The 24,744-nt window shown below is 38.1% G+C and overlaps 1 protein-coding gene across 5 annotated transcripts in view; it reads left to right on the forward strand.

Moving 5' to 3' along the window:
• CFAP20DC (CFAP20 domain containing) overlaps positions 1–24,744 on the forward strand; it is a 276,467-nt gene that overhangs the window by 113,902 nt on the left and 137,821 nt on the right. For 4 of the 5 annotated variants that reach the window (XM_006169141.3, XM_006169139.3, XM_006169140.3 and 1 more), the window contains 2 exons: positions 4,009–4,165; positions 21,343–21,507. In XM_006169141.3, coding sequence (XP_006169203.1) covers positions 4,009–4,165; positions 21,343–21,507 — 322 coding nt within the window. Of the gene's footprint in view, positions 1–4,008; positions 4,166–17,677; positions 17,763–21,342; positions 21,508–24,744 lie in introns of those variants that run through there. The other variant, XM_027768542.1, reaches the window with a different exon arrangement.

Consider the following 24,744-nt stretch of genomic DNA (forward strand, 5'->3'; position numbering starts at 1 on the left):
CTCCCTTTGTCTGTCTGTCTGTCTGTCTCTCTCTGGCAAGTGTCTGTACCCTCTGGCAAATTAAAAAAATAGGAGAAACAAAGTTAACAGTATAATTAGATGAGGGAAGAGGGTAACAAAGGTCTGTATTTGGTAGAAGACTTTTGGTATTATGCCTTATATTTTGCATATAATACCATCAACAAAATTTTTAAAATGTTTTTAGAATGCTTTCTTAAACTAGTGTCCCCACCCACCCACCATAATGTCTTCTGTGGTAATTGTACTAAGATGTCACATGACTTCCTCCCTTCCCAAAATGTATGATCTGTCACCTCACTATCTGTATCCCTGGAGCCAGGCCCAGTATTGAACAGCTGGTAAGTCCTTAGTATTGTGGAGAGACTAGATGAAAGAGATTATGAGGGGATGAACCAGCAGGATGCTGGGGTTGGGGCATGATGTTAAGTCCTTTAGAAAGAGGAACCACAGTTCTACAACAGTAATCATGCTAAAATAGTAATGTTTATCACTATTGGATAGCTGGAAAGCCCAGCACCTCCATGTCCTATAACCTGGATTTCACGAATACAAAGTATTTCAACCTGTGCTGTTACCTACTAGATTCGTCTCATACATTCCACTTCCTGCCTCAGCCTTCTGGCCAGTCCTCTTCCTTTATGCTGAGATGACTGACAGAGAACTAGTCTTTCTTTTCTGCCTCAGCCCTGCCTCGTTCCACTGACCCCAACTCTAGCATCCCAAAATATCACTGCATCAGGTGAGTCCAGACTTCTAGTACGCTGCTTCTGCACATTCTGCTTTCAAGAACTGCAGTGATGCTTTAAGCAGTTGATCCTTGATCCTTCAGTTGCTCTGGAACTTGGCCTTACTGGCCCATCCCACATCACTTCCCACTCCTCCCCAGCACCCCATAGCCTGCTGGTCAAGTCACTCTCATTATTACATTACACTCAGTTCCACCTCCTACCTTCATTTATATCAAGCCCCTTTCCCTCCCAAAAGACCAGAGTATTCCCATGGCTTGGGAAAATAACTTTGCTGTGGAGATATCTACAAAGAAAATAATCTTCATGGTTTTAATCAATAAATTGCTACAATCTCTTTTACTTTTCTACTGTGAAAACAACTTCAGGCTCACCTCTGTATAAAAATCAACATTCCTAAATAGAACAGGTTTGCCTTTTTTTAAAAAAAATATACAATGGACTTTTACATAAACTGTTTCTGGGACTAGCAGTTGGAGTAATGGCTGTGTCGTTGTACTCCCGTGTAGTCGACGCCAGGTGTGTGTGCGTGCCCAAGATCCCAAGAGGAGAATGGAGAAGGGAATGTGGCATGACTATTCCCCCTGGGGGGTGGTTTCTCGTTTTCTGTCTCTCTATCTCTCCCTGTCTTTCTGGCGAGTGCACACACCCTATGGCAAAAACCTCTCCCGCCATCCAAAAAAAATAAAAAAAACAACTGTATTTCTAAACAAATAAAGGAAGAGCCTGATGCTTTAAAAGAAGCACATATGGACTTTAATACTACTTTATTTTACTTGTTTTTGTCCTATAGTTTAAATATATTTTACTTTTATCGCAAAGTTTTTTTGTTTTTACTTTAACTCAGGGCATTTAGAGAATTTATTTGATGAAATATTGAGGGGTCTAATTGTTTAATGGGCAGAAATTAGTCCCTGTAAGAATACTTTTAAAACTGGAAAATACCAAGCATAATTACAACTTCTTTAGAAAAATCTGTTTCTGTACAATAGGTTAATTGGTTGTAAATAGACAGCACTGGCCATAGTTTAAACCTAGCTTCTAATTTCATTCTTGTCTTTAAAAAAAAAAAAAAAATGTAAGTGGCTTCTTTCTTTTCTGCCTCAGCCCTGCCTCGTTCCACTGACCCCAACTCTAGCATCCCAAAATATCACTGCATCAGGTGAGTCCAGACTTCTAGTACGCTGCTTCTGCACATTCTGCTTTCAAGAACTGCAGTGATGCTTTAAGCAGTTGATCCTTGATCCTTCAGTTGCTCTGGAACTTGGCCTTACTGGCCCATCCCACATCACTTCCCACTCCTCCCCAGCACCCCATAGCCTGCTGGTCAAGTCACTCTCATTATTACATTACACTCAGTTCCACCTCCTACCTTCATTTATATCAAGCCCCTTTCCCTCCCAAAAGACCAGAGTATTCCCATGGCTTGGGAAAATAACTTTGCTGTGGAGATATCTACAAAGAAAATAATCTTCATGGTTTTAATCAATAAATTGCTACAATCTCTTTTACTTTTCTACTGTGAAAACCTCAGGCTCACCTCTGTATAAAAATCAACATTCCTAAATAGAACAAGTTTGCCTTTTTTAAAAAAATATATACAATGGACTTTTACATAAACTGTTTCTGGGACTAGCAGTTGGAGTAATGGCTGTGTCGTTGTACTCCCGTGTAGTCGACGCCAGGTGTGTGTGCGTGCCCAAGATCCCAAGAGGAGAATGGAGAAGGGAATGTGGCATGACTATTCCCCCTGGGGGGTGGTTTCTCGTTTTCTGTCTCTCTATCTCTCCCTGTCTTTCTGGCGAGTGCACACACCCTATGGCAAAAACCTCTCCCGCCATCCAAAAAAAATAAAAAAAACAACTGTATTTCTAAACAAATAAAGGAAGAACCTGATGCTTTACAAGAGGCACATATGGACTTTAATACTACTTTATTTTACTTGTTTTTGTCCTATAGTTTAAATATATTTTACTTTTATCGCAAAGTTTTTTTGTTTTTACTTTAACTCAGGGCATTTAGAGAATTTATTTGATGAAATATTGAGGGGTCTAATTGTTTAATGGGCAGAAATTAGTCCCTGTAAGAATACTTTTAAAACTGGAAAATACCAAGCATAATTACAACTTCTTTAGAAAAATCTGTTTCTGTACAATAGGTTAATTGGTTGTAAATAGACAGCACTGGCCATAGTTTAAACCTAGCTTCTAATTTCATTCTTGTCTTTAAAAAAAAAAAAAAACAAATGTAAGTGGTGAATTGTAATCAGATTAGTCCTCTTAAAGGAACAATTGGCTACTTATTCCTGATTTTCAAGACAAGTGGTGTAATGCACCTGCAATTAGCTTCCCACTAGCAAACTGCCAACAGATACAGAGTTAGTTCCCAGAGTTGTCATAGCCTTGTCTTAATGATGGGAACTCTGCAGCCAGGTGACTACCGTGTGGTTTAAAAGGTTGTGGTGATTTCTTTGGAAGAATCAAGATAATTTTAAGTAAAATTTAAACCAAAACAGATTTGCTTAAGGGAGAAAATTGGGTTAGGACTGATCAAACCAGAAAAAATTTCTCAACTCTCTGGACTTTCTACACATGAGGGGACATCCAAATGTTTGTGGAAAAATAATGGAATTAAAGTACAGGTTGATATTGGTACAAAGAAATTTTGAAATTTATGCATAGTTTTTGTTTGTTTGTTTGTTTTTGCTTTTGTTTTTTACTTTCACTCCTGTTCAGGCAGATGTGCACAGGGGCCACAGGGCCAGCAAGAAGCAAGCCCAGGGCTATCAGGAGCCATGCCTGTGTCAGGGATACATTGCAAACGGTGGGACCACCCGGAGTAAACTATCCTATGCAGTTTTTTTTTGGGGGGGGGAGGGGAGAGGTTTTCGCTATAGGGCGCGTGCACTCGCCAGACAGAGACAGAGAGACAGAAAGTGAGAAATCACCCCCCAGGGGGGATGGCCACGCCACAATCCCTTCTCCTCCATTCTCCTCTCGGGATCTTGGGCACACACGCACACATGCCCGGTGTGTGTTGTTTAAGTCACCGGGTCCGGGACGTGAACCGCGGTCAACCATGTGGGAGTCCAGCGACATAGCCATTACGCCAACTGCTGGTCCCTCCTATGCATAGTTTTTTCTTAACATGCATTCCCTATGAATTCCCTTCATGTAAATGGTGTGCTCATTTTACGTGACTCTGGAAGAAACTTACTCTTCCTTGCTTCTCTCTGTTTCAGTGGTGCAATCTGTGCATTGACTTGGTAGCATTCACCAGTGAAATTTTTAAAGGAGCAGCTTTTCAGTCATTGGATGGAATTATCGTCTCAGCTAACTGTAAGCTACGGAAGATCTTCACCTTGAAATCAAAGCCCCAAGACACTGCTGATAAAGATGGTATGTTCACGTTGTTATCAAGATTTTTTAGTTCTCTGATGTATATTTATAATTAGCCATGCCTTTGGAATATTATCGCTGTGTGATAACAGCTTTTACCTCTCCTAAAGTAAATTTGTCCACAAACATGCTAGTTTCTTTATTCTGGATCAAATGGGTTTTTGGATTTTTTTTTTTTTCCTGTAGCCAAATGTCACAAAAATGTGAAGGTTTTCTTTTCCTGTTTGATTATGGTAACACTTGCTATCTAAGTTAGGGTTCTTTGTTGCAAAGAACAGAATTCTCTTTAGATGGTTGAAACATAAAGGGAATTTGCTTTAGGAAATTAGCCAGTTCATAGAATCTCCAGGTTAGCTAGAGTCAGACTTAAAGGCTATAACAAGAACAAATCCAGCAAGATTACTCCAGGAATTGCTCCCTGCCCTGCGCATAGCACTGAAGCTGTGCAGAGAAATAGCCTCACCATAATGCAGGGCTCTAGGTTCTCGAATTCCTATTACAGCAGCCCTGAAAGCAGGGTGTCTTCTTCCTTGCCGCCCTCACTAGAGCTGGTTTTCTTCTTCATGTTTCTCTCTCTGAACAAAGTCTGCTACGGCTGTGTCTGATTTATGAATTTTAGGTTGCATAGTGCCAGGGAGCTGGTAACGCAATGTCTGATTCCTGACCTTAGAGACAGGACTCATTCTGTGAGAAAGTCACCAAATTAGGAAAGGCATGCAAAAGATGTTAGGTGTTCAAAAATCTCTACAGCTTTCCAGTCTGCTATCTCTTGTATTTTAAGAAAGATTTTTTTTGCTATTGGGTGCATGCACTTGCCAGAGAGACAGGAAAAAAAGTGAAAAACCACCCCCAGGGGGGATGGCCATGCTTCGGTTCTCCTCTTGGGATTCTAGACATGCACACACACATGACCAGTGTGAGATTCAAGCCACCAGATCCAGGACTCGAACCACAGTTGACCATGTGGGAGTCCAGCACCCTAACCACTACACCACCTGCTGGTCCCCAGTCATTAGTATTACTTGGTGTCCATGAAGTCATTTGGGAGAAATCATATTAATTTTCTAGTGATCGTGCTTAGATGGGTTCTTCCTCATATTATTTCTAGAGATACTAGGAGTATATATATTACCTTATTCACAATTTGATTGGTCAATATACTCTGCAAATAACCATCTAGAATTTGTAAGGTGATACATCATCCTGCTAAGATGGTTTTAAACTCTAAAGGTTGAAATAATACACAAGTTTCCTTTGATTTTCACCTGGGATGAAAATGATAATGATTCATAGATTTTTGCCACAGAGGGTGTGTACTTGCTGGAGTGGGACAGAGAGAGAGACAGTGAAAGGAAAAGTGAGAAATCACCCCCTGGGGAGATGGCCACACTGCAATCCACTCTCTTCTTTTCTCTTCCTTGATTTTTGGGCACTCATACATATCTCTGGCATGATTTTCAAGCCTGCAGGTCTGGGACTCAACCATGGTCAGCCATGTGGCACACCTCACGTGGCTCATGTCGTACATCCCACATGGCACCCCCAGTGGCCTGCCTCACAAAGCCCATGGTTCATGTGGCATGCCTCTCATGGCATACTTCTCGTGACTCATGTGGCACACCCCACATGGCACACTTCACATGGCACATCTTTGTGGCATACTTCATGGCACACCCCATGTGGCTCATGTGTCACTTCCCACACGGCACACCTTGTGTGGCACATATGGCAAACCTCACATGCACGTCCCATGTGGCATAATCCATGTGGCCTGTGGCTCACATGGAACATCCCATGTGGCACATCCCATGCATCATGCCTCATGTGACCCATGGCTCACATTGCACTTGGCTCACATGTTGTGGCACTCCCATGGCATAGTCTGTGTGGCTCTCTGGCTCACCTTATGTGGCACATCACTTTGCAGACCCCAGAAGACACACTTCACATAGCACATCTTACAAGACACATCTCATGTGACACATCCCACATGGCACACCACACAAGGCACACCTCACGTGGTACATACCACATGGCACATCCCACATGGCTGACTCTACATGGTACATTGTGCATAGCATATCCTGCATGGCAAGCCCTGTGTGGCATATCCTAGGAGCAGATCCTATGTGGCAAACCCTGTGAGCCACATACCAAGTGGCAGGTGTTGTATGACCCTAATTCTAACCCACATGGTAGGCCCTGCATGGCATATACTAAGTGTTAGATCTTATAAGGCACACCCCAAGTAGCACACCCCACATGGCAGACCCCATGTGGCACACCTTATGTGGTACAACTCACAGAGCACATCTCACATGGGTCAACCTATGTGACTGATACATCCTGTGTGACACAAGTCATGGGCGAGACCCTGTGTAGCAGATCCTAGGAGCAAATCCCACATGGCGAACTGTGTGGCAGATCCTATGTGGCACTAACTCTAACCCTAACGTCTGTGCCATACCCTGCATGGCAGGTACTAAGAAGCAGATCCTGTGTTGCACACCCACATGGCATATCCCACATGGCACACCTCACATAGCACAGCTCACATAGCACAACTCACGCGGCACATCTGAACCTCTCTTCCTCATTAATTACTATAAGACTATTGCTTAATTTAGCAGGAAAGTAGAGTTTGGATTACTTACCCCTTGGAGAAGCCATTTGGTAAGGCACTTGGATTTCACAGACCTGTCAGTAAAAACTTGAGGAATGCCATAAGGTTAACAACCTTCAAATTTGCCAAATCAGAGGATTAAAACAGGCAAACAAGACAAATTATTCTAATTAGTTCATTAAATAAAAGACATTTAAACAGACACACATGTGTACTCACACAAACTAGGAATGTCTTCATTTCAGAGTGAAGGCTGACATTTTTACCATAGACAGTGAAAATGAATTCATGGATCAGTATCTGTCCATAGACTACTGTTTGGGATGTGTTAACCTAGAAAATTAATTCTGAACTGCATCTTCAGGGAAAAATAATTTCCCAAGCATTGAAGGAAGGATAATGGGGGGAAAAGAAAAACATTTCAGACAGAGGAAATAGCATATACATATATAGGCATGATATCACGAAAGGATCTTCTGATGTGTTCAGGGAACGGAGTTCAGTGTGATAATGGCAGGGTGGGAGGTATACTATAAAGTAATATAATATTACACCAGGCTGCATTCTTTGAATGACATAAAGATGTAGAGCACAGTTCTTATCCTCAGAGTTCTATGTGTAAATATAAACACTAGAAAAATTAATAATACAAGACTTCATTATGAACAAATTTATGCAAAAGAGGACAAACAGGCTAGTAGTAGCATGGTGGTTAAGGTACTAGACTCCCCTGTGACTGACTTTGGTTTGAGTCACAGATGTGATGGTTTGGAAATCACACCAGGCACTGTGAGCATGCCTAAAATCCCAGGAGGAAATGAAAGAGAAGGGATCGCAGCATGGCCATCCCCCTAAGGGGTGATTTCTCACTTTCCTTCCCACACTCTCTTTCTGGTGAGCACACATGGCCTATGGCAGAACCTTCGAAAAAGAAAAGAAAAGAAAAAGAGGGCAAAAAATAACGTAGCATACACACATCTGGTGTCCTTGGTCAAGGAGATAAAATGATGATGGTGGAGGTGTTAGTGGTGATTGCAACACTAACTTTTGACATGACTAGGCTCTGTTGTTTATTTTTTTCTTTTTTAAAGAATTATTTAACTTTTATTTATTTATTTTATTTTGACCAGAGTGGAACAGACTGAGAGAAAGAAAAGGCTAAAGTGAGAAAGCAAATTGCCAAGTCCGGGAATCCAACTGTGGTCAGCCATGTGGGAGTCCAGCACCCTTGACCTCTATGCTACCTGCTGGCCCCAACTAGTGCTGTTTTAAGCACTTTACAAATATTACATACAGAACTTATTTAATGATCATAATCCTGTGAGGTAGGTGTCACTATTATCCCTGATTTTATAGGTAGTAAACTGAGGCACAGAGAAGCCAAGTAATGTGTCACATGCTATGTAACTATTAGCAGTAAAGCCAGGATTTGAACCCTTCACAAAGGTTATCAAAATAGGCATTATGAAAAAGCTATACATGGATTTCAAAACTTTTTTTACCAAAATGAACTCATACTTTAGTTCCATTTCCCCACAGGCTTTTTGAAGTCCTCTCACACTATAATATACTGCCTTTTATGGAGTCAAAGAAAAGAAGGGAAATTTTAAAAAGGAAAGATCCAGGAGATTATTGAGTAAGAAAGCCAAGATATGATGACTGGCAATGTTCGGGTTCCTATCTTATAATAAATAACAGATGTTCTTTTGTCTTTTTTTTTTAACTGAAGGAGAGGTCACTTTCTTCTACAAAGAGATTAGTCAGTGTTGAGACATCTAGTCACAGTGTTGAGACATTCATCCTAGGAAATTTTCTTACATATTTCTTAAATTCTATACTGAGATTTTATTTTAGAAGGTTATAGTAAATGTTTATTTGAGCTCAGTACTTTGCTCTTGGCTTATTTAAACTGCTACCTTTTCTCTGTAGAACCTTTCGTATGTACTCAAGTCAGGAGATTTTGCCTAATTCCTTTGCTGTTCTCTGTTTACACAGTGGGATATACTAGGAAGTGAATTATTGGAACCTTGCAAGAAGCAATTAACCAGTTTTTACTTACCCAGAGGAATGACTTAAACCAAGTAGTAAAGCATGCTGATTCAATTGAGTTTATTACATTTGTGGCTCCTAAAGGGACATGGACTGGCATTTTTAGACATTTGTATGACTGAATTATTGATTAACTCATATCATTCTGTTTAAAATAGAAACCAGAATATATGTGTAGATAGATAAGACAAAGAAGAAAGAACAGAAGAGAGAAGAAATATCAAGCGTTTATTCATCAGGCATGGACTTACCAATGATGATTTTACAGGTCCGCTAACTTCATAGTTCAGTGTGCATTCTAAAATAACTGAGATAGTTATCAGATTGAAAAAACATAGTATATATGAGATTCGATACCATCCACGGTTTCAGGCACTCATGGGGGATCTTGGAACATACTTCCCTTCAGATAAGGAAGTACTACTATATGCAAGACTCATGTATTCTAATTAAAATATCTGTTCTATTTTGTAACTATATATTATAAAATACGATTTATAATGAAACTTTACCTTTCAAAAACTAAGAATATTGTTTACATTTATAGTAGCATCTAAAGTAAATACTAGGGAATAAGTTAACCTAGGAAGTGAAATTTATAGACTGAAAAATACAAAATATTTTTGAAAGAAAGAAGATATAAATAGACATCCATTTCTTTTTCTTTCTTTTCTTTTTCTTTTTTGCTATAGAATATGAGTGTTCACTGGAGATAGAGAAGGAAAGTGAGGAATCATTCCTCCAGTTAAGATGGTCATGTCACAATTCCCTCTTCTCCATTCTTCTCTCAGGAATTTGGGTACATATGTACATGTGCCGAGCATGTTTTCCAAGCCACCAGATCTGTGACTCAAACCACACAGTTAGCCATGTGAGATCCAGTCACCTTGACCTCCATGCCACCTGCTGGCCCTGGAAGACTTACTATTAAGATGTCAACATTACCAATGTGGTCTAAGGAATTAGGGCAGTCTCTCTCAAAATTCCAGTGACCTTTGCAGAAATGAAAAGCTAATCCTCAAATTCATGTGGAATTGCGAGAAGTCCAAAATAACCAAAACAGTCATGAAACTGAAGATCAGCATTGGAAGATTCACACTTCCCAATTTCAAAACTACAAAGATACAGTAATCAAAACACGTTGATACTGGTATAAAAATTGATATGTAGACCAACTAAATAGAATAGTATTGAATCAAGAAACAAATCATATGTCTGTTTTGAATAGGGGTGCCCAGATCATTTTATGAGCAGAGAATAGCCTCGCCACCAAATGATTCTGAAACAACTGAATCTCCACATGCAAAGGAATGAGGTTGGACACTTACTTCAAACCATATACAGAATTTAGCTTAGGGTTCATCCACAACCTCAATATAAGACCTTAAACCATAAAACTTCTGGAAAAGAAAGGTAAATCTTGATAACTTGGCAATCGTCTGTATTCTTAGCTATGACAACAGAATCACAGCAGCAGAAATTTTTTTCAACATAAGCAAGTTAGACTTCCTCAAAATTAAAAACTTCTATGCACCTAGATCACAGTGGATCAGGTCACGGTATGGTAAGGCATCTGTATCCCACATGGCTGACTTCGTGGTTCAAGTCTCAGATCCTGCAGCTTGAAAAACACATGGGGGAAAAAGGCAAAATATACAGGAAACAAGAAGTGGAAAATTATTTGTTGATGATAACATGTATGTTGATGTGTTTCACTGAGCCAATATAAAGTGTATTCTGGATGGAAAATCTCATTTTGTATGCTATAGTGATATACAGTGAATGAATGTAAATAAATAAATTTAAAAAAAAAACACTCTGTGTGTGTGTCTCCAAAATCCCTTGAGAAGAATGGAGGAGAAGAAACTGCAGCATGGTCATTCTCTGCAGGGATGATTCCTCTTTTTCTTGTTCACTCTCTGCTGAGCCCATGCCACCCTATAGCAATAAAAATAAATAAATAAATAAAATTGAAAGACGTGAGTTATTCAAGATAGCCAAGAATTAGTTGTAGCCTAGGTTTATTTGCCCCTTTAAATATTCAAAATCTTTAATCATTGAAAACACATATGGTTTTGTCATCATTATAATGAAATAATTCATGTAATAGAAGACATACCGCATTTGCTATGTACTAGGTGCTATTCTTATCCCCTCATATTAATTATTTTTTAAGCTCCACCTAATTGTTACAATAGCCCTATGAAGGAAGTATTATTTTTATATCTATGTTTTACAGATAAGGAAAGCAGGGCATGGCAAGGTGGTGTTACTGTACCAAAATCACACAGCTGAGAATGTGCAGCAGAATGTAAATCCAGAATGCCTTGCTCCAAAGCCTTTTCTTAACCACTGTAATACACTGCATCTTAAATGTCTTTCTGTATTGTATAGTAAACTCCATAAAGGCATGGATTTGAATCTATCCCAGGCCCATAGAAAATCTAGTAGTTACATGGCAAGTGAACAAATGAGTGAATGAATAAGTGGACAAAAACTTAAAATATGGTAGAGCAGTATTTGGGGAGAGACTTTTGTCTGCTTTACTTTCACTGATGTTTCAGACAGCTGAAATATGATATAAATAAGGCACTGTGCTAGGCACTGCAGGCTATCACCAGATATTTCAGATGAATACAGATGAGCCTAGGACCAGTGAACTGTTATAAAACTAGTATTTAAACTATATAAATTATGAGGAGCCATAAACCAAAGCAGATCTGTAAATCTTACTGCTTTACAAGGCGTCCCCCCCCAATAAAATGGGAATGATGATTTTTAATGCATAAAGTGCTTTAAATATGTATTAAAATTGACGACTTAATTTTTAAAGCTGTTAAGATTCTCATCAAAGATATTAAACACCCACAGAATGGCTCATTTTATGATGGCTTTATAGCCAAAGAAAGGCAAACAGGGTTACAGAGTCACTTAAACATTCTAATAATATACTAACTCATGCGGGGAGCAAGACATCAAAAACCCCACCATCTGGTTCCGTTTGATGCTACATGAGCAAATCTGTCAGCTTTCCTATAGCCTTCTCCTTCATGTACCATTTTGCCATTTTGAACTGACCATCCCAGCCAAAATTATGTGCTTTTAGATTTGTTAGCAAAAGCAGGTTAGATTCAACCGTGTCATCATCCAGATGTTAATCAGGTAGTCTGTGTCTTTTCATACACAGTCCCTCCCAGAAGATAGACCTTATCTGAAAGAACAGGGCAGGCAGAGCTCGGTCCCTCAGTGTCTGGATGCCAACTTGATTTGTCGTTTGCCACCTGGGGAGAAAATTGTGATACCCAAATAAAATGTGCAGGGAGTACTTTTCAGGATATAGCTGAACAAAGAACAATCAACAGGGAAAACAGTTGCAAAATTTGGCAACTGCATTTAATCTAGTCGAGGCTGTTATTAAGGGGCATTTGTCCTTCACCATTTCTTGAGTGTCTCCTTTTTCTATGTGCTATATTTCATTTATACTTTCACTTAAATTTTCCTCTCTCCCATTAACTGTGAAAATCATGCAGCTTTCACATGGTATTTGCCTTTCATGTGTTATTGGTCACCTGAATTGGCTGCGTATGTCTGCCTATTTTTTTTTGTTTTTTTCATTGATTGGAGAAATTCTGTGCATGCACTGTGTACAGTGTGTTGTTGAATTTATGGTTGCAGATATCATCTTATAATCTATGGATTTCTTCCCATTCTTCATGGTATCAAAATTTCGATTTTGATAGAGCCAGGTTCTAGTTTCTAGCGCTGTATTAGGAGTACCCCATAACTTACTAGCGTAAAACAATAACAGTTATTTTATTATCTCCCAAAGTTTCTGTGGCTTAGAAATTTGGGAAGAGTTTAGCTGAGTGTTTCTGGCCAAAATGTCTTGTGGTTGCAATGGGATGGTGGGTGGAACTGGAGCAGTGGGCAGCTGGCTGGGCATTTCTGTCCCTTCACTGAGTCTGGGAATGTCCTCCTGTGATGTCTCTGTAGGAATTTGACTGGGTCAGGACAGCAGTGGGGTAGTTAGACTGCTTACTCAACAGATCAAGGTTACAGTGTGAGTGTTTCAGCAAGCAAGGTAGAAGCTATCAATGTATGGCCTTAAAGGACCTAGTTTTGGAATTTTGAAGTGTCAATTCTGCTCTGTTCTTTGGTTAAAAGCCACAAAGGCCCACTTGTATTTTTCCTTTTTCAAAAATTTTGCCAAAAATGTGCTCACTGGAGAGACAGAGAAGAGATGGAAAGTGAGAAAGCATTCCTCACTGGAGATGATCACACTGCAATCTCTTTTCCATTTCTTCTTTTGGGATTCTGTGCATACCTGGTATGTTTTTCAAGCAGTTGGGTCTGGGACTTGAGCCATAGTTGGCCATGTGATATGCAGCTGCCTTAACCATCGGGTGGTCCCTGCTCATTTTCAAAGAGAAGGTACACAGGGACCAGCAGTTAGCGTAATGGCTATGTCGTTGGACTCCCATGTAGTCAACCACGGTTCGCATCCCAAACCCGGTGGCTTAAAACTCACACCGGGCACATGTGCAGGCATACCCAAGATCCTGAGAGGAGAATGGAGGAGAAGGGATTGTGGCGTGGCCATTCCCTCTGGAGGATGATTTCTCGCTTTCCTGTCTCTGTCTCTCTCTGTCTGTCTGGCAAGTGCACGCGCCCTATAGCAAAAACCTATCCAAAAATAAAAAGGGGAAAAATAAAAAGAGAGAAGGTACACAGACCCTCCCTCTTAATGGAAGGAGTGTTGTGTTCAGGTTATTAAAAGAACATGTAGAAAGGAGAATACCATTGTGTCTGTCTTTGGAAAAATATGATCTGCCACATAGCTTTTTCAGAATTTCCCTTTATAATTGTTTTTCGTCCTTGATTTAGAAATCCTTCTAAAGGACATAAAGGACATAAAGGTATTCTTCTGTATTCATCTTTCCAAGTTTTTAAAGTTTGATGTACATTTATATCTTTAATCCATGTGGAATTGACTTCGATACATTACATGAGGAAATGACCTAGATTAATTCTAATTATTCTAGCATACGTTATTTATTTTCTTAGTAATCTGAAATGATAAATTTGTTAGATATGAAATTTTCATGTGTGCATTTTCTATTTTGAAGCTTCCTAATCTGTCACACTTACCTTTTTGTTGATTGCTATAGCTTTTTAAAAAGTCTCCCAACATTGCCCTTAGAAAGTATTGTTTATTTTTTGTCTTTTCATATAAAATGTAGAGTCAGTTCAAGAGTCCTTATTGGGAAGTTCTATGTAAATGAAGCAAATTTATAAATTAATTTATACAAAATTATCATCTTCATAATATTTAGTCTTTATATATAAATATGATAATGATATTCATATATTTCTTCTCTTTTTTAAAATGAGGTATTTCTCTTTGAAGGTCAAGCATATCCTATTTTAAATTGTTTATTTTTTTAAAAAAAAACTTTTTTTTTTTTGGAGAGGTTTTCGCTATAGGTCGCATGCACTCGCCAGACAGACAGAGACACAGACAGACAGAAAGCAAGAAATCACCCCCCAGGGGGGATGGCCACGCCACAATCCCTTCTCCTCCATTCTCTTCTTGGGATCTTGGGCACACACACACACGTGCCCGGCATGAGTTTTTAAACCACCGGGTCTGGGATGCGAACCACGGTCAACTACGTGGGAGTCCAGCAACATAGCAATTACGCTAACTGCTGGTGCCAAAAAACTTCTGAAAAAAAAAAATAACTTCTCTATTTAAATAAACAGAAATGCAAATAACTTTGTAAGTTGGTTGCATATCCAAAATCTTTGCTGAACTCAGTTTATAATAAATGGTGTATATTCTTTTGTAGATCATAGTAAAAATGGTTTTCTTTCTTCTTTTTCAGTCCTCGTACTTTTACTTATTTTTCTTGACCCTTCTTACTTGCGAAGATCTGTGGTACGATATTGAAAAGAAGAGATAATAATGGGTATCTTTGTTTCATTCTTGATCACTGGTGATGCTAGCTTTGTTATCAATTAAATTTTTATCAATGGAAATGGTGGAGTAAAGGACTGCAAAGTAAATCACTCCATATAAGCACTGAAACAATCTGGCAAAAACTACCAGTATCAACTCTTTGGAGACTCTGGAAACTAACCAAAAGCTTGTGGCCACCAGGGAAATGAATACTTCATGAAGAAAAACTGCTAGATTTCGTCAAGAATAAAGAGCCTTGTGTTTTAACTCACCTTAATGCTGTCCTCCACTCCTTAGAATAGCAGTAGTCTGAAAAGATCTGTGGTATCCATCCGTGGTCTTTAGAGACAGGTAAAATTGTACATAATAATAGCTCATTAGGAAGAGATAGAAAAAGAAAACTTTTATACATTCTCTGTGAGTTCTTGTAAGGCCATAGTACTTATAGTACTGTGCATAAAGAAATAAATCCTCAAAAAAGGCAAAAAATAAAATTGGAAAGAGATGTTTAAAAAGAAGGCATGATTAAGTGAATGATTCGGTGATTTATAGGCTTTACAAAGGTACTGATTTTAGCCTTTTCTAAATTCATTACAAAGAAAGACTCAGCTAGTTGTAGCATTTTGGACTTTTCCTAGGTTATCTAGGTTTGTACAGTGAGTAATGGATATAATAATTAAATATACAAATGCAATCTAAAACTCTTGGATACAATTGTCTATGCAATAAATGATGACTTTGTCCTTAAACCTGCTTGTGTGTAAAATGGTTGGATCTGAATTCTTTAGCCCAAATTTTAGTTGGAGAATTTAATCTTGTAAATCAACACTATTCTCAATATGTGTGAGCTTATTCCTTTGTTTCACCACTCTTTTTTTTTTCCCCCTAATTCTTTAGTGTTCTCTTAGTTCTATTTAGCTCCGTTTAGTTTTGCTGGTGTAATATTCCCTTAAGTATTTCCTGAAGAATTGGTTTAGTTTTGGTGAATTTTAACATTTGTTTATCCAGGAATGAATTTATTGCTCTTTCGCACTTGAAGGATAATTTTGCTGGATACAGTACTCTTGGCTGAAATTGTTTTTTTCTTTCAGAGTTTTAAATATATCTTCCCATTATTTCCTTGCTTGCACTGTTTCAATTTGAGAGGTCTGATGTTAGTCTAATGGGATAAACTTTGTATATAACTTGGCATTGCTTGCTTGGCATTTTTAGAATATCATCTTTGGTGTTGATGTTTATCAAGCTGGCTACGATATACCTTGGAGAGGATTTTCTTGTATCTATTTGGTGTCCTTTGTATTTCCTAGACTTGGATGTCTGCATGTCTCTGTAACTTTGGAAAGCTTACAGTTAATACATTATAAAAGAGAAAAAATAAAAAGAATAGCTGTGGTTTTAAAGATAGCAGCCCATCTGTAAAGGACCTCATTACACATAATTATGGTTTTTCTTTTTGTCTCTCAAGAAGCATACCCATTTCATGTACTTGTGTAATTTATTGGCTTAAGCTTATAATATTCCCTTTATGATCCTTTCTTATCTGTAGGATGTCAGCTCACACCTCACTAAATGCTAATATTTTTATTTCATGATTTCTCCTTTTTCTTCATTAATCTATACAGAGGTTTATTGATGTTATTGATCACAATGAAGTAGAATTTGGTTTCACTGACCATGTGAAACCAAATGTATTATTTTCACATGTATTATTTTCATGTTTTCTGTTTCACTGATTTATGCTTTGATTTTTGTTATTTTCTTCACTTTTTCTTTCTTTAATCTTAATTTCCTATCTTTTTTTTCTAAGTTTACTAAGAGAATATGAGATTATTGTTTTAGGGCCATGTTTATTTTCTAATAATGAGTATTTAGTGTTTTGAGTTTCTCTCAATGCACTGCTTTTGCTGCATCTCACAGATAAAGTGCTGTGCTTTCATTTTCATTCAGTTCAGAATACTTTCTGAATTGTCTTTTGATTTATTGTTTGACTTGTGGGTTATCAAGAACGATTTAGTGTCCAAATACTTAGAAGTTTTCTAGAGGCCAGCAAGTGGCATGGTGGTTAAGGCACTGGACTCCCACATGGCAAATTGCTGTTTGAGTCCCAGACCTGGTGGCTTACTTTCTAATTTTCTCGCTCTCTCTCTTTCTCTCTGTCTCTCTCTAGTGAATTTAAAATAATAATAAATAAAATTTTTAAAAAGGAAAGAAATTTTCCAGGTATCATTCTGTTACCTATTTCAAATTTTGTTTCATTGTAAAAGAATCCTTGTATGACTCACATCTTTATAGTTTACTCAGATTTGTTAATGATCTATCTTGGCAAATGTAGCATATGTACCTACAAAAACATGTATCCTGATATTTTTAGATGGAATGTTCTGTACATGTCAATTGAATCAAGGTCTTTGATGATGTTCTTTAAATTGTCCATGTCTTTACTGGCTTTGTCTTTGCTCCTCCTGTAAAATGGAGAATGGGAAGGGGGCAATGAAAAGCAACTACAGATACCAGAGACAGTGTGGGAGGAGGCTGGGAAATGGCAGAGGGTAAGAAATGGGAGGGAAATACACTCACACACACACACACACACACACACACACACACACACACGAAATGGGAAATTATTTGTTGATAATATGTATGATTAAGCCACTATACAGTGTATCCTGGTTGGGAAATCTCATTTTGTGTTCAGCGAATGAATGTAAAATAAATAATTTTTTTTTAAGTTAAAAAATTTATTTGCTCTTGGCCAGTAGGTGCTGTGGTGGTTAAGACACTAGATTCAAACATGGCCAACTGCAGTTTGAACCAGGCAGCTGCAGTACCCAACTGGAGAGCCCAATCCTAACAAAGTGAGAATCCCTGTGCATCTGTGATGGGCCCAGCTCTGTCCTTTTAACTGGAAAGCCTAAACCTCTGCCCCAAAGCTCTCCTTTCAGCCCAACTCCTAGCGAAACAAGGTAGGCTGGTCTCTGTCTTCTCTCTGCCTCCGTCTGTCTCTCTCCCACTCCCTTTCTCTCAGAACTTTTCTTTTATAGATATATATGTTTTTTAAAAAATATGTAACTACTGTCTCTTGTCTCTGAACTCTCCATTCTCTTGCTAATTTCAGAATCCACGTGCAGGTGGGCCCAGCTCTAAGAGCACCATGCGATTTTCTTTTTTTTTTTGCCTTTTTTTAAGAAAAATTTTTTTTCTCTTTTCATTTGTCTTGTATTTGTTTTACTTTTTTTTTTAATCTTTTTTCCCTTTTTTCCTTTTCTTTTACTTAACTTTCTCACCTTGCTTCTCAGTTTCTACACTTTGAGTGTCTAGACAGGTATAGGTGCACAGTAGTGAAACATCTGAATACTTTTAGGATCATAGAAAACCTTAACCCCCACTGAACTGCTCCAGAAAGGGAAAAAAACTCATCTTCATTAATCTGAATTCAAATCTCTTTCTATGGATACCGTGTTGCAAAACACAGTAGTAGTGGCAAAATAGGCATAGAAGTACTGTGGTGAAGCATATGAACTCACAATAGCAGAAATCTCCAACAAGTTAGCCAAATGTGAATACATCACCAAATGACTGAAAGTCAAAGAATAGAGACTACAAAGTGAGCACCAGGGAGAAACATGGAGCTGCAGAGAGCGCAGCTCATCTCCTCCCAACACCTCTGAATTCTTGGTTGAAACCCTGCACCTCAGTCTCAGTGCACCTATTCCCTAGAAACTGTGAGGCCTTCCTTTGTAATATCCAGTTCCGTGAACAGCAGGTGGTGTGGTGATTAAGGCAGTGGATACTCCCACATGGTCACCCACAGTTCAAGTCCTGGACCTGGTGGTTTGCTTTCTCACCTTCTCCCTCTGTGTGTGTGTGTGTGTGTGTGTGTGTGTGTGGTCAAATTAAAATAAATCAAAGAGTAAATAAAATTAAATAATTCTTCTAAAAAATCCAGTTCCACTGACAAAAGTGCAGGTTGCTTGGTGAGGATACGGGAAATAGAACTACAAAAATATTGCAGGTCATCTCCTGCCACACACCTCTAACACTCAGAATTAACTCCAAGGAAGTAGGGAGTAACATATAATCCATCAGATGACCAGAAATCACCACAGAGGCACAAGAAATATGGAAAACCAAGAAAATATCTCTCCTCTAAGGGGAAAGAATAGCCCTTCGTCTTCCACAGACAGTACAATGGAACTCATGGAAATGTCAGATAAAGAATTTAGAATATTCATAGTTACAAAGCTAACAAATGCAGGAGAAGAGAGACAGTGAACTCCAACAGATGCAGGAGAAAAGAGACAGTGAGTACCAGGAGGTGAGAAAGTTCTTGCGTGAACTGAAAGAGGAAAAATACATATAATAAAAAAGAATAGAAGGAACTGTTAGAGATAAAGGCTCTAGTACAGGAAATTGAAACCTCCCTCAAAAGTATTAAAAGCAGATTAGATCATGCAGAAGATCAAATCTCAGATGTAGAAGACAGAACCTCTGATCTAGAAGAATTTACCAGAAAGACTGAGAAAAATAACCCCTCCCAAAAAGGAGAGAATAATATACAAGTAATACTAGATACCATTAGATGCCCAAACATCCAGATAATTGGTATCCCAGAAGGTGAAGAAATTAATAAGGGCATTGATAATAAATTCCACGAAATCCTGGAAGAAAACTTTCCAAACCTAGAGAGGCCTTCAAATATCCAGACCCAAGAAATACAAAAGACCCCACATAGATTCAACCCAGGAAGTCCTCTAAGGCACATCATAGCCAGATTGACCAAAACCACAGAGAGAGACAAGATACTAAAATTGGCAAGAGAGAAATGTCAAGTTATTTTCAAAGGATACCCCATCAGGCTAACACTGGACCTCCCGTTGGAAACAGTGCAAGCAAGGAAAGAATGAGAAAATATATTCAAAGTGTTAAGTGAAAAACAACTTCAGCCAAGAATACTGTATCTGGCAAGATTATCCCTCCTATGGGAGAAGAGCCCAAAACATTCTCAGATAAACAAAACCTGAAAGAATTTACCAACACCAGACCAGCTCTTCGAGAAGTTCTGAATGGGGTACTATACTAGGAAAACTAGGAACAGAAATAAGAGAACAAAAATAACCAAGAAAAAGGCCAACTTAATGGTAGGGACAAGTTTGGAAATATCAATAATAACAATGTTGATTTTCTTAATTTAAATGGAAGATCATACCACAGTAACACTGTAAGTTCAACAAAAGAGAGATTACATGAGCGTGAACTGGTGAAATAGAATTCTATGACATTTGTCTAAAACATTACTGATTTTCTCCTATGCATTGTCTTACAGATTTAAGGATTTGAGTTATCCTGTGAGTTGTTGATAGGTTCAGCAATTTGTTAATTTTTTTAAAAATTTGAAACATAAACGTTTCTCATTCCTGACCCCTTTGCAGTTAGAAAATGTTTGTGAGCATTCTTATTTTGTGACAGAATGGTATTTGGATAAATTGAATAATACAATAGTATCTGTTGCCTTGTATCAGAAATTATATTCTTATGGGGCTTTGTGCAAATAACAGACCAGAATGAGATTAACCTAATTATTTTTGCAAATAAGTCAGTTTATACCTCTCTTTAGTAAAAGTGGGAATGGAGAGAGAAAAAAATGTTTCAAAAGAAAATTATAGTGCTTTTATCACTAGGTTCTAGCTTTGTTCATATTTTTAGTTTAAGGCATTTTATGAATCAATAAAATGTGAAAAAAAAGTTTAGTATGGAAAGGAGGGAGGGGAGAGAGGAAGGAAAAAAGTAAAAATATGCTTAATTGACCAAAAAAAGAGAAGCTATTGCTGATGATAAGGTATAAAATATCTTCATCTTGACTGACATACATGGTATTTGAGCTGGAAAAAAGTGATGTTGTACACTGTAAAGACATGTGATTAAATGTAAATGAATAAATAAATAAAAAAAGAAAACAAACAAAAATTATTCTGGGAACGTGTGCACTTGTGCTCAAAATCCTAGGAGGATGGAGAAGACAGGATTGTGGCCACTCCTCCTAGGGAGTGAGGAGATTTCTCACTTCGCCTCTCACTGTCTCTCTTGGGAGCACATGTGCCCTATGGTAAAAACTTTTTTAAAAAATTTAATTTGCTCATAGAATGTATGTGGATACTACTGTTATTTAGTACTGACATCATATTTATTAAGCTATTATGACCTGATGTGCTCCCAGAAATCTTAATTGGAACATTCCTAAAGCACACCTTTAGTATTGAAAAGCAAATATGAAGTGTTCCCAGTGAATACCCTAATTTATTTCACAGTTCTTTGATCCTTCCATATGTTTTATGCTTTATCTAATTTAATTCTTCTACAGGCCTAGGAAGTAAGCAGTGAAATTACAATGCTCATTTTACAGACAAGAAAATCAAGGCTGATAGGTTGAGTAACTCGTCTAAAGTCATACTCTAAAATGTTTGGTTTAATTGGTTTCATTTATAAGATGTGTCCATTTGGCAGAAATGGCTTACATTTTGGAAATGAATGTGTGTTTATTTCCAGCTCTGTATGGCACTCCCTTTCCAACAGATGAACCTACAGACATTATTCCACGAAGCTGCCAACTAACGACAGATGTTCCTCATGTCACACAGCTGCTAAACATGACAAAACTCCGCCAAACTGAAATAAAATTTGGAGGTCATCCTCTGAGATCAGCAGAATCAGGTATGTACATAAGCACCTAAATTATAAGCCCCGTTATTTTTGTAACTCCCTTGTATGGTGTGACTTCCTCTAAAGAGAGTACTGTAGCTCACTCTTCATATCCCAAGCCCTTAACACGGTAATTGCCATATACCAAGGTAGGAGCTGCAAACTCAGATTGCTACTGAGGCTTGGAAGATAATAGAAATGAAAAAAGAGGGCTGGTTGCCTGGGTATTTGATACAGAATCGTGTTCTACTTCAACAGTGAGACTTAGTAGAGGAGAAAGGGATACATGTTAAGGAAGAGGGGTAAGGAGGTGCTTCAGAGAAATGACTCACCTGCTACTGAAACACTAACTTTTTTTAAAAACATTTATCTATTGGGAACCAGCAGTTAGCGTAATGGCTATGTCACTGGACTCCCACGTAGTCGACCGCGGTTCGTGTCCCGGACCCGGTGGCTTAAAACTCACGCCGGGCGCGTGTGCATGCGTGCCCAAGATCCCGAGAGGAGAATGGAGGAGAAGGGATTGCGGCGTGACCATCCCCCCTGGGGGGTGATTTCTTGCTTTCTGTCTCTATGTCTCTCTCTGTCTGTCTGGCGAGCGCACGTGCCCTACAGTGAAAATCTCTCCAAAAAAAAAAAAAAAACATTTATCTATTTATTTATTTTGATTATGGAGCCACCACAGGGGACTCAAACCCCATTTTGCCATGTGGAGTTTTAACTGCCCTGAAATAGTAACTTTTAACAATTCTTCAAATGATACAATAAATGGCAGTTAACAAGCAGCCCATGTGAAGGAGCTGAAGGGAGTGGTGGGGATTGCAGCCAACTCTGCTTGTTCAATGTCCATCTGGAAGAGGTAGCAGCAGTTTAGTTCTTGCAAGTGTTGCCTTGCAAGCATGCAGACTCAGTCTCACCAGATTTTCCATTGTTCCAAGAAGAATTGGGTATCTAAATGTTTATGGTAGATTCCTCTCATTCTAAGTCTGTATCTAGATATTTTAGGTATCTTTTTTTTTTTTTAAAGAGGTTTTTGCTATAGGGCATGTGTGATCGCCAGAGAGAGAGAGAGTCAGTGAAAAGGAAAGTGACAAATCACCCTCAGGGGGATGGTCACACCATAGTCCCTTCTCCTCCATTCTCCTCCTGGGATCTTAGGCACACAGGCACACACACTGGCATGATTTTGAAGTCACTGGTTTTGGGACTTGAACTTTTGTTGGTGATATGGGAGACCAGTAACGTAACCCCTGTGCCACTTGCTGGTCCCTAGATATTTTAGGTGTCATTTTCATTTAAAGTTCAAGGACATTTATAATGGGTGAGATTAAAGATAATTTGAATAATTGTTTGTTTGTTTGTTTTTGCCATGGGGCATGTGGGTTTGCCAGAGAGAGACAGAGCAGGGAAAGTGAGAAATCACCCCCAGGGATGATGGCCATGTCATACTCCCTTCTCCTCCAATCTCCTCTCAGAATTTTGGGCATACACACATATGCACCTGGCATGATTTTCAAGTGGCCAGGTCCAGGATATGAACCACAGTCAGCCATGTAGGAATCCAGAACCTTAACCACTAAGCCACCTGCCAGCACCAAATAAATATTAATTTTATCTTTAATTCAGTGTTTTATTTAAACAGAAACTTTTCCATAAACCATATTTGAACCTAAACTGTAGAGGAGAATAAATAGTATATATTTTGTAGATTCTATAAATGAGCTCTCAATGCATAATGATAGTCCATTTGAATTACACATACTGAAAATTAGTAATCGCCATCTAATAGCACATTTCCTTTGTCCTAGAATCCCAATTATATTTATATTCATTTGTAAGTGTAGGGTTTGCTATCATTCCTATTGAATGATCTCATTGCACATGTATTGCACCAAAAATGATACCATCGTACTTTGCACTTTGTGGTTCTCCCTCTGCAAATGCTTTTCAGTTGCTGATTTTGTACACGTGTGGGCTTTGAAGCCTACTGTAAGTGAGTATAATAATAATTCTCTACATCAGATATTTTATTTGAAAGGTGTAGCTAATGAATAATGCCCAAGAATAGACTTTTTAGTCATGGAAAAGCCAGGATATATTTCTTCATTTAAACTATTTGTTTTTGTGTCTTTCTCAAAAGTGGACTCCCCATGATGAGATTTGAATTGCATGAGAAAATAACTGTGTGCTCTTATAATTCACTGTATAGTACTCATGTAAATTGTGGTATTTTACTGTAAATGCACATATTGGCAGATCCCAATGAAGCCTTCAGAGAGAAGAAGTAGCTGTTTCTTATGGTTTCTAGTGTTTTTATACAAGACAAAAAGGAAACTTAAAACTCCTAACTGTTTTGGAGTGCAGTTTGTTGAGTGTCATAAAACGTGATCAAGAGCATTTAATGAAATTAATAAAATCATTGTGTTTCCAAAACACTAGTGTTTTCAAAAAGCCACATATTCATATTATTCATGCTGTCAGTTCCCAATGCACGTTAGCTAATGACTGTTAGTCTGCCGAGGACTGTGGAATCTGATGATCTTATTTTCATTAATGGGGCCCCAGTTTAATTGAACCAGAGAATCAGGCCTGGTTATTGAAGTTGAGCATTCAGCTACTAATGACAAGATGCAGTGGCCCACTAAGCACAAATCAAAACTAGTAATTTACTTAAAAATTAGAAGGCACTTTTCCCAAGTGTCCCCCTTTCCACAACAGCAGTCTTATTAGATTTTTATTCCTTTTTAAATGAGACTGACATCCCTAGCTCCTAGCACAATTGCAAATGAGTAAATTAATGCATCTCGCAAAAAAAAAAAAAAAAAAAAATGAAATAATCATCTAACCATCTTTGGCATTGGTGAGATCCTCATTAGAATTTCTTCTTTAGATTCCAAATTATGAAAGGAAGATTTAAATCAAGTAACAAAATCTACTGTGAAGTAGAAAAACTTAAAAGGAAAAAGAGTTAGATTCTGACTTCAGAAAAACTCAGACACTCTTTATTTCCTTCCTTTGTAAACTCAGACTTTGGTTAGTCTTGTTTTAGAATTATTGGTTAAGAGGGCCCATAATTTTTAGTTCCAGTGCCTGATAATAATTCAAAATAAGCTGATACATTTGAGTTATATATCCTCTTTATCCATCTTTAATAAAAATGAAACATAGTTGGTTATTTTTCTTTATTAATTAATTTTATCTGCTAGAGAATGCATACACTCACCAGAAAGAGATAGGGAGATAGGGAAA

This window comes from Tupaia chinensis, unplaced genomic scaffold (genome assembly GCF_000334495.1).
Source record: "Tupaia chinensis unplaced genomic scaffold, TupChi_1.0 Scaffold146828_1, whole genome shotgun sequence".
Lineage (NCBI taxonomy): Eukaryota > Metazoa > Chordata > Mammalia > Scandentia > Tupaiidae > Tupaia > Tupaia belangeri.